Source organism: Gobio gobio (genome assembly GCF_949357685.1).
Source record: "Gobio gobio genome assembly, chromosome: 1".
Taxonomy (NCBI): Eukaryota; Metazoa; Chordata; class Actinopteri; order Cypriniformes; family Gobionidae; genus Gobio; species Gobio gobio.
Genome location: NC_137097.1, coordinates 68,507,050 through 68,518,790, shown reverse-complemented (window position 1 = coordinate 68,518,790; position 11,741 = coordinate 68,507,050). Strand labels below are relative to the sequence as shown.

Sequence of the window (11,741 nt, the reverse complement as noted above, 5' to 3'; positions counted from 1 at the left end):
AACACACACACGCACACACAAACACACACAACTCCCAATAAATCAATCTCGGATCTTTGTGTCCTTAATATCAGGTGCTGCACCCTTGTCCTAAATCATTAGCGGCTACAGTTGACAGCGGGCTGACAGCGAAAGAGGCCGAGCAGGTGTCTTGTCTCTCGAGTCCATCCTGCACACATATTCCACAAACACACACACACACACACACACACACACACACACACACACACACACACACACACACACACACACACACATTCTCGACCTCTCCGGTCCGCGCTGTCTTCCTATCCTGATCCGCAGCTGCCGGTTCAAGCCAGCAGACGCAGGTTCAAGTTCCACTCCGTAAAAAAGCTCACACATTGCTACGGTGTCACTGGACGGGCGAATGACGTGCGATGGTGACGGAGGTGAACTCCTCTTTCGTCGCGGTGTCCGGTTGCCACCGCTGGCCCGCTCCTTCGCTCGTCACAGGAATGCAGGAGAAGCGTTGACGGCTCCGGGAATGGCTCGCCGTCCGTGTTAAGTGTCCTGTGTGTGTGCATGCGGGGATGTGTGTCCTCTCCAGGCTTGTTTTGATACCAGACACCTGCTGAGCGGCGAGCCTTCATGCCGGCCTGCGCCGTATTTTCCATGGGATTCTCTGAGAGGGCCCGTCCTCGGCCACCTGAGCAGATGAAGAGCTTTGCGAAAAATAAAAAGAAGGGTCCGTTTTCCGTCACTGCTTTTCGGATGCTCTCACAGGGGACACTGCTCGGAGCTGAAAGAACCCCCTTCCTTCTTTTTCCTACGCTTCTTCTTGTGGGACATCCAGCAAGCGGTCGCCATCAGTACCAGGATCATCCCCGCGATCAGGAGGAACACAGAGACCACCTTGGTCTGAGGGAGATCGTTGTAGGTGTACGTCACCCCTGTTCCGGCAACTCCAATCACCAACGAGATGATCCCGAAGGGAAAGATGCAGCGGTACCAGGACTTCTCCATCCCGCCCGTGGCTTGCGAGAGCCTCTCTAGGGACGACAGGACCTCTGGGACTTTGGGCCCTCCTTCCTGTGACTGTCCCTCCGGGATCGGGGCGGCTGTTGTCTGCGGCTGGCAGGTGAAGTGCCCCGGTGTGCATCCCATCTTAAAGCCAGGATGCAGGAAATGCAAGCTATGGATGTGAAGATCCCTCTCACAATGTCTGTGGGTTTGTCAGTGACACGGTGCTCTGCCTCTCGAGCCCGCAGCTGCACGTTGAACACACGCGCAGACAGAATGAGCCCTGCTATATATGTGGCCAGATGGAGGGGCGGAGCCAAGCTGCGGAGGGGGCAGCCCAGAGATTCTGATTGGCTGCAGCTGCACTCTGACGTGAAATGCCATAGTATGAGACTGGGCAGCGGAGAGCAAACAGGAAGAAGGTGGGGGAGGAGGGGTGGAGTTAACCATTCAAGCACCGCTCACTAAAATCCACCCACTCATTCTTCATTCTCTTGCTTGTAAGAGAATGAGTGCCTGTATCCTACAGAGGGTGTAATGGGACTATTTGAGTGCTCATTAAATAAGGCCAGATTGTTTTAATGCCGAAACGCAGCCACAGAAGCATGTGGTGCTGCGTTTATTCATTCAAGCCGACAGCATGGCAAAAAACACACGCCGGGTAATATCTGATGAATCCAGAGACTCCGTTTCGCGCACGTCCTGCTGCGCACCCACGCACTTTTGCCCTCCCACGCCGCACTAAAAACACTGCCAAACGCTTGATAAGAGGGCTCTGAACGGATGTCCATTTTTAATCCAATCGAGTCTTTTCTCTGTCACGGATTGTGCATTGGAGGACAAATCAATTTGAGGTAGAGTGAGCGAGCGAGTGAGCGAGAGAGATTGTATGCGCCCATGGCAATGCCAGTGCAATTTATCACCCACTCTCGTCTCTCACGTGAAATCATTTTGGCCATGTACAGGGAGGCAACACTGAGGTGTGAAGATTTGTGCTTTGTGACGACAACAATGAGAGAACCGCACCACTTGCTGAGAAATTTGCATTGGTTAAAAAAAAATATCAATCTGCATATAACATGTCCCTAATACCATGTCCTAACCAGAAAGCTTTCAAGGGGAATTCATTCGTCTGTCCACACTAAAAGCAGAAATTCAGCACACCGTGATTAAAATCAGCAAGTAATCTGAAAGTGCTTAAACAGGATTTTGGATACACTGTGGTGTGCCAATACGCAGAAATCAAAACCAAACTATTTGAGTTATCAGATTAACATGCATCACTTATTTCTTGTATGTCACTGTTCCTGGTTGCTGCTCAAACTGAAACTGCAGAGCACAGTGTTATCAAAGCCAGGGTCTGACACTGTTTGAGCAACAGTCACCAGGGTTGCAGAAAATGTGTAACTGAAGAACTGGCTCCCTTTTAACTCATGAGTTGGAATTTGAATTTAATTGGACACAGCACACAAGAAGGACAACTGGAGCTTGTGGAATTTGAATTGGAATGATAAGAGGAATTTACTTCATTGTACAGGCGATGCATTCTAGGAAATAAAGTGTTCTCGCCTTAAATTAACATTTGTGGACCAACACATTAAATATGATAAACTAAATCAAAGCTATCTATCCAATCTATCTATGTATCTGTCTGTCTGTCTGTCTGTCTGTCTATCTATCTATCTATCTGTCTGTCTGTCTGTCTGTCTGTCTGTCTGTCTGTCTGTCCGTCCACATGTATGTCTGTATGTCTATCTGTCTGTCTGTATGTCTATCTTTCTGTCTATCTATCTGTCTGTCGGTCTATCTATCCGTCTGTCTGACTATCTGTCTAGATATATATATGTCTGTCTGTCTATATATCTGTCTGTCTGTCTGTCTGTCTATCTGTCTGTCTGTCTGTCTATATATATATATATCTGTCTGTCTGTCTATATATATCTGTCTGTCTATATCTATCTGTCTGTCTATATATCTATCTGTCTATCTATCGATCTATCCGTCCATCTGTCTGTCTGTCTATCTATCGATCTATCTATCTGTCTGTCTATATATCTGTCTGTCAATCTATATATCTGTTTGTCTGTCTGTCTATCTATCTGTCTGTATGTCTATCTGTCTGTCTAAATATCAGTCTGTCTGTCTGTCTATATATCTGTCTGTCTGTCTATCTATCTATCCGTCTTTCTGACTATCTGTCTGTCTATCTATCCGTCCATCTGTCTGTCTGTCTACATATATGTCTGTCTGTCTATCTGTCCATCCGTCCGTCCGTCCGTCTATCTGTCTATCAATCCATCAATTTGTCTCTATGTCTACATATCTGTCTGTCTGTCTATATATCTGTCTGTCAGTATGTATATCTGTCTGTCTATCTATCTATCTATCTATCTATCTATCTATCTATCTATCTATCTATCTATCTATCTATCTATCTATCTATCTATCTATCTATCTATCTATCTATCTATCTATATATCTGTCTGTCTATATCTATCTGTCTGTCTATATATCTATCTGTCTGTCTATCTATCTATCGATCTATCTGTCTGTCTATATATCTGTCTGTCTGTCTATCTATCCGTCTGTCTGACTATCTGTCTACATATCTGTCTGTCTATCTATCTATCCGTCCATCTGTCTGTCGGTCTGTCTGTCTGTCTATCTGTCCATCCGTCCGTCTGTCTATCTATCCGTCCATTTGTCTCTCTGTCTACATATCTGTCTGTCTGTCTGTCTGTCTGTCTGTCTATATATCTTCTGTCTGTCTATCTATCTATCTTTATTCAGAACTTTCAAACAAGTTGTTGTTAAGCCATCATTCAAAGCGTGTCTTGACAAACGCTTTCTTGCTAATTCTACTTCCAATTTGTGAATCCCAATTCTGCATTCTGTTTGCTGCCCTTAATTCAAATTCAGGAATTTATTTGGGAATTAGAATGCAACCCAGACGGGATTGAGCAGTAACACGCAAAGCATATATTATGTATATTACCACATGCTGTGCATTGTGTCTAAAAACACCCACATTATTGATCAAATAACATTTAAAGGATCAATGTCTGGTTAAGTCATACATTATTGATGGCGTCCACTACAAAACGCCCCTTCAGTGTGCTCATGGCACAAATTGAGGACAACAAATCCTGAAAAGCCAAAAATGACCATTTATTAAAGCCTCACTTGAGATGAGTTCACTAAATAAGGAATGGATCAAAGCCTCTCCTCCATACACAGACAAATATCATGTCTAATAAAACTGACATTCGTAATAAGTGGTTCCCTCCCGGTTTATCCCCCTGGGTGCATGAGTAAGGTGAAATCAAATAAGCAGCAAAAACACAGAGTTAACTGGTGACTCAACACTCGCTGATGCAGCCCCACGCCAGCACGGACATACTGAGGGAGAAATCAAGACGTAGGAGAGAAAGAGAGAGAGATGGGGTGGGAAAGATGGATAATATAGAGAGGGGGTGGCGAATGAGTGAGATGAGCGCACAGAAAGACCATTGCATTAAAGGGATAGTTCTCCCAAAATTTAAAATGACCCCATGATTTACTCACCCTCCAGCCATCCTAGGTGTACACTCACCTAAAGGATTATTAGGAACACCATACTAATACTGTGTTTGACCGCCTTTCGCCTTCAGAACTGCCTTAATTCTACGTGGCATTGATTTAACAAGGTGCTGAAAGCATTCTTTAGAAATGTTGGCCCATATTGATAGGATAGCATCTTGCAGTTGATGGAGATTTGTGGGATGCACATCCAGGGCACGAAGCTCCCGTTCCACCACATCCCAAAGATGCTCTATTGGGTTGAGATCTGGTGACTGTGGGGGCCATTTTAGTCCAGTGAACTCATTGTCATGTTCAAGAAACCAATTTGAAATGATTCGAGCTTTGTGACGGTGCATTATCCTTCTGGAAGTAGCCATCAGAGGATGGGTACATGGTGGTCATAAAGGGATGGACATGGTCAGAAACAATTTTCAGGTAGGCCGTGGCATTTAAACGATGCCCAATTGGCACTAAAGGGCCTAAAGTGTGCCAAGAAAACATCCCCCACACCATTACACCACCACCACCAGCCTGCACAGTGGTAACAAGGCATGATGGATCCATGTTCTCATTCTGTTTACGCCAAATTCTGACTCTACCATCTGAATGTCTCAACAGAAATCGAGACTCATCAGACCAGGCAACATTTTTCCAGTCTTCAACTGTCCAATTTTGGTGAGCTTTGGTAGTGGAGATGAGTGGTACCCGGTGGGGTCTTCTGCTGTTGTAGCCCATCCGCCTGAAGGTTGTGCGTGTTGTGGTTTCACAAATGCTTTGCTGCATACCTTGGTTGTAACGAGTGGTTATTTCAGTCAAAGTTGCTCTTCTATCAGCTTGAATCAGTCGGCCCATTCTCCTCTGACCTCTAGCATCAACAAGGTATTTTCGCCCACAGGACTGCCGCATACTGGATGGTTTTCCCTTTTCACACCATTCTTTGTAAACCCTAGAAATGGTTGTGCGTGAAAATCCCAGTAACTGAGCAGATTGTGAAATACTCAGACCGGCCCGTCTGGCACCAACAACCATGCCACGCTCAAAATTGCTTAAATCACCTTTCCTTTCCCATTCTGACATTCAGTTTGGAGTTCAGGAGATTGTCTTGACCAGGACCACACCCCTAAATGCATTGAAGCAACTGCCATGTGATTGGTTGATTAGATAATTTCATTAATGAGAAATTGAACAGGTGTTCCTAATAATCTGTCGCCTTCTGAGGCGAATCGATGGGTTTGTATACAACAAAAATTAATATTTAAAGCTGCTGTCCGTACCTTTTTTGTGTTAAAGATTTACACAAATTATATAATGAGAATGTACAACATGAATCCATTTTCCAAACCGTATTTTTGTCTTACCCTGAATCATTTTGGTACTCTTATTATAAGTGTTTATATTGGGACTATTTCAGACCGGTCTGGTAGGAGCCGCTGTGGAGGAGCACAGTCCCTGCGTGACTCGCCATAGACATAAACAGAGAGAAGTAGATCCGGCTGCAATGTTCTTCTGCAAGACGCATGCAGTTCTGTTTATTAACCGCTAGAGCGCCAAAAGTTACGGACTGCAGCCTTAACATGTTATAAAGTAAAATGTCTAGATTCCGGCGGACCGCCTTCCGTATTCAACTTACGAAAAAGCAACAATGGTGTCAGACGAAGCGTAAAGGCCTGAGCACACGGGGGCGATTATCGCGCACGCTTATCGCCAGCGATGCGCCGAGTAAACTTACAAATTCAGTAGATGACGCTCCCGGCACACAAGGTGGTGCTGCGCCACTTTACGCTTCTGATGCTGCGTTCACACCAAACGCGAAGAGAGCATCAAAATCGTGTCTACCGCGTCTAGTTTGATGCGTGAACATTTTGAATCCATTCGTATAAATATATATCGAGCGGTTGAAGCAAAATAGACGCGCGTTCAAGGCGCTCCAGGAGAAATATGTCGTAAAACACCACTCTGCCTCTTTTCATTTTCATTAAAACTATATATTAAGCATTATTAGCACCATAAATGTGGTCCAGGCAACTCATACATTATCTTCACTGCATGTATATTTAAATTTCCTTAAAAAATAAAGTTATGAAACTTCTTTGCCCTCAGTCAAAATGATTTGGCAGACAACAAATTATAGATTCATGACACCAAAGATCGCCCGTTAGATCCACACAAGACGAACCACTAAAGGACATCAGAGCCAGCGGCAAACGTCAGAAGGACTGGCCGAGGAAAGGCTGCTCTCACCGGGGTTAATGAGCGCTGAGTGCCCGGTGATCACCTGGATCTCACAACTCCAAAAACGCAAGATTATTTTTTTAAATAGGCGCTCTCTTTATAAATAAACCACAGATTTGAGCTTTAAACTACATTCCCACCTGAAAAAGTCTTCAAACTAAATTTTGTGACACAACAGTAGTATTTTTTAATTATGCAGGGTTTCTCATCACGTCACTTTACCATGTGACAGCAGCGAGCCGGCTCCTGATTGGTTAACGCGGCGCAAATTGTCGCCAAAGTTCAGATTTTTCAACTCGGGCGTCAGATGTGAATTCGCTTCAAACGTGTGAATGCACAAAAAGCACCACTCGCTTGTAACGCGCATATCGCTCAATTCGCGTCAAATGCGCGTCATTCGCACGAAATGCGTCTATCGCGCCGCAGGACCTCCAGACGCGCGTCAACGCGCCTTTCCATTGACTTAACATGGGAATCGCTCGCTCCAGACGCTCTATTCGCGTTTGGTGTGAATGCAGCATGACACTCGCTTGTCACACAGAAGAAGAAGAGAGACAGTATTTACGTGCTTGCCAAAACCATTCACACACTTTTTGCTGACTGGCAAGCAGCATTAGCAGCTCATCTTCTTCTTTGTCTACTTACTTCCTCTTCGTTGTATCAATGTGTGCTCGGCAAGACCGTTTTGTGCTTGAGCGCCACCAAGTCGTGTTTTACTGTAACTTCAGCAGCTCCAGGCACGTGAACAAAAGCGCTGATCTCATTGGTCGGACAGTTTTTAACGCGCAGCGTCCAAAAAAAAAAAACGAACCCAATGCGTTTTCTTTTTAAATTACACTTTTACGCCTGACGTTTTGCGTGGCGGTGTACACCCTCACATTGGCGCCCCTTGTTTAGTCACGAGGCGTTAAACGTCGGCGTTAAATGCGTGCGAAAATCGCCCCGGTGTGAACAGGCCTTATGAGTTTTGAACTGCGGGAGGCGTTTCTGCGTGAGTTGAATACGGAAGGCGGTCCATCGGAAGCGATATATTTTACTTTACTAGGATGGCTTGAGGGTGAGTAAATGATGGGATCATTTTCATTTTTGGGTAAACTATCCCTTTAAATAATGCTTTGCTCCTCTTAGATTGTGGCTTGCTGTTCATCTACTGCTTTGCTAATATTGTTGGTTTATGATGCAAGTTGCTTTGGATAAAATCATCTGGTAAATACATAAATGTAAATGTACCACACACAATATTTTTAGCTCAACAATCAGTTGTTAAAGTGAAGGGGAAACACATTTATTGTAATTTACTCACTATCTTTCACGTCACATCTCAGGACAGACAAACAAGTGCCAGATGTTGAGGCCATAGGTTCCTCACCTAAAAGTACAATTCACAAACTTTAAAGCTCAATTAACACACTTGCATCATGAATAATTAATGCAGGTTCACTAAAATACAACCTAACTTCCCATTCAGTTGCTTGGTAGCGAAGTGTATGAGGTTAAAGCATTCCTTGTGTATTTTTACCAAAAGAAGTTGCTTTAAGTACAATCAACTAGGATGTTTAAGTCATTACAACTTAAACTACATTAAACTGACAGTTGATTTGTCTCAAGATGTCCACAAGATCCAGGAAAGACTCTGTTTCTGAGTCTGTTTCTTACTGGGAGGAATGAAGAGTTGGCTTTAAGGGATTTTGTATAAAAGTTCTTATATATGGGTTTTCTATGAAACCTTCTAAATATGTACGCTCCAGTTAAAAAAAAAGTAATTTTTTTTATTTAATTAAAAGGATTTCTATATTTTAGCCACAAAATAGTCTACAATATAATAGCCACATAAACAATATATGAGTTTTGTTTATATAGTTACAATATATAACTAGATAAAAAAAAAAAGTTAATCGAGACAAACTTTAAGTTGGTTTGAGAAGTATTCGGGGTGGTTGCTAGGGTGTTACTATGCAGCAGCCACACTTCATTTTTATTTAATTTATTTATTTTTCATATAAATGCTTTGGCAATACAATGTACAATTTGTCATGCCAATGAAGCACTTCTGAATTTGAGTGAGTGAGTGAGTGAGTATGATGAGTATATAGACAAACTTATATAATGATCAGACAGACAGACAGACAGACATACATACATACATACATACAGACAGACATACAGACAGACAGACAGACAGACAGACAGACAGACAGACAGACAGACATACATACATACATACATACATACATACATACATACATACATACAGACAGACAGACAGACAGACAGACAGACATACATACATACATACATACAGACAGACAGACATACATACATACATACATACATACATACATACATACATACATACATACATACAGACAGACAGACAGACAGACAGACAGACAGACAGACAGACAGACAGACAGACAGACAGACAGACAGACAGACAGACAGACAGACAGATAGATAGATAGATAGATAGATAGATAGATAGATAGATAGATAGATAGATAGAGACAGACAGACAGATAGAGACAGATAGATAGATGATATATAGATAGAGACAGACAGACAGACAGACAGAGACAGATAGATAGATAGATAGATAGATAGATAGATAGATAGATAGATAGATAGATAGATAGATAGATAGATAGATTGATAGATAGATAGATAGATAGATAGATAGATAGATAGATAGAGACAGACAGACAGACAGACAGACAGATAGAGACAGATGGACAGACAGACAGAGACAGATAGATAGATGATATATAGATAGAGACAGACAGACAGATAGAGACAGACAGACAGACAGAGACAGATAGATAGATAGATAGATAGATAGATGATAGATAGAGACAGACAGATAGAGACAGACAGACAGACAGACAGATAGACAGACAGACAGACAGACAGACACAGACAGACAGACAGAGACAGATAGATGATAGATAGAGACAGACAGACAGACAGACAGACAGACAGGCAGACACAGACATACAGACAAAAAGAGACAGATAGATGATAGATAGAGACAGACAGACAGGCAGACAGACAGACAAAGACAGACAGTTAGACAGACAGACAGACAGACACAGATAGACAGATAGGTAGAGACAGACAGATAGAGACAGACAGATACACACAGACAGACAGACAGATAGAGACAGACAGACAGACAGACAGACATACAGACACAGACAGACAGACACAGACAGACAGACAGACAGATGATAGATAGAGACAGACACACAGATAGACGGATAGATGGATAGACAGACAGATAGAGACAGACAGACAGGGACAGACACAGACAGATAGAGACAGACAGACACAGACAGACAGACAGATGATACACAGAGACAGACACACGGATAGACGGATAGACAGACAGACAGACAGACAGACAGACAGACAGATAGATAGATAGATAGATAGATAGATAGATAGATAGATAGATAGATAGATAGATAGATAGATAGATAGATAGATAGATAGATAGATAGATAGATAGATAGATAGATAGATAGATAGATAGATAGATAGACATCCCCCCTTCTATGGAAAAAATTAAATCTGCCTGGGAAGAGGAACTTGCGGTGGAAATTCCTATTGAAGTATGGAAACACAGTCTTGAACTTGTCCACAGGTGTTACATTCATGCAAAACATTGTCTTATTCAGTTCAAAGTGCTTCATAGGCTTCATTATTCCAAGTGCAAACTGAACAAAATATTTCTAGAAGTGTCTCCATTATGTGAGACTCTCATTGCGGTTATGTGTCCAAAATTACAACATTTCTTGAATACAATTTTACAGGTTTTTTTCAGATACACTGGGCATATATTTTGAACCAGATCCTATATTAATTATATTTGGAGTCTTACTTGAGACTTACACGGATACAACAACATTTTGTTTCGTATGGGTTAATCTCTGCCAAAAAACGCTTTTGTTTTAGAAGAAAAAGGAAGTTCCAACTCTTTAAATATGGCTGACAGAGTTGACTGCTACACTATATTTAGAAAGAATTAGGTATAACCTAAAAGACAAGATTTTGTTGTTTGAAAAAGTTCTGCAAATGTGTGATTAATGTGTATTATGCCTCCATTACCTGCTTTTACCACAGGATAGCACTTTTGGGTTCAGGTTGGGTGGGTTTTCTGTCCAGTTATTTTACATTTTTTCCTAATTAATATACATATTTCAATTTTCTGTTAACTATTATTATTACCTTATGTCTTTTTTCATGCATAGTTGTTAGGATGTAAGTTTTATTTGTTTGCATTTAAAAAATGCTGAAATGTATTATTAATCTTTTTCTTTTGTCATTGTACCTTTTATTTTCTACCATAAAAACATGTTATGTGATTGGATGCAATACCATCTGACTTTTCCATTGGCTATCCGTTTGAATTAAATCCTTGTATTTACATGAGCTTTCGTACAGCTGTAATCTCTTAGCCCTGATGAAGGCCTGAAACACGTTGGCAAAATAAAGAGTAACAACTTTTCAGCTCCATTGTCTGACTATCTTCTGGATAAGCGATGCTGGTATTGTCCCAAAAGACACATAAAAAGCACAAAAGCCTTTTATGTGTGCCAAAGTGACATCCTACTGCGTCTCCAGTTCCCACCACATTTGAAGATTTGTCTCTATGGGTGGACATGCATTTAGAATAGCATACCACCTCCTTTTCCTGTTCACTGTTATTGCTTTTCCAGGAAGTGTTGATGATATTCCTAGGAAGCTAGAGATTGGTGTGTGTTACTGGATTTACAGGGAATAGATTATGTAAACCTGAGAATTCGTGCTCTGACATTTCAATGATCCCAACTAGCTCACAACACACAACCTTTTCCCTTCTGACAACGCCATTTCTTCTGTTCATTATTATTCCTTCCTTTCTCAAAGCATTGTACAATGAGGAAGACCCCTGGGGCTGCGCTCAATGAAGACTTGTGTGAATGAGAAAG

General features: G+C 42.1%; 1 protein-coding gene across 1 annotated transcript; it reads right to left on the bottom strand.

The window, feature by feature from the left end:
- Positions 1–601: 601 nt before the first annotated feature.
- LOC307132938 (transmembrane protein 100) lies at positions 602–1,223 on the bottom strand. The gene has a single exon (XM_079827568.1). It carries the CDS (start codon positions 1,123–1,125, stop codon positions 739–741), a length of 387 nt encoding a protein of 128 aa, XP_079683694.1. The 5' UTR covers positions 1,126–1,223; the 3' UTR covers positions 602–738.
- Positions 1,224–11,741: the final 10,518 nt, after the last annotated feature.

Excerpts from the sequence above, each read along its gene's own strand:
- LOC307132938 (XM_079827568.1), bottom strand. The coding sequence starts at position 1,125 with ATGGGATGCACACCGGGGCACTTCACCTGCCAGCCGCAGACAACAGCC.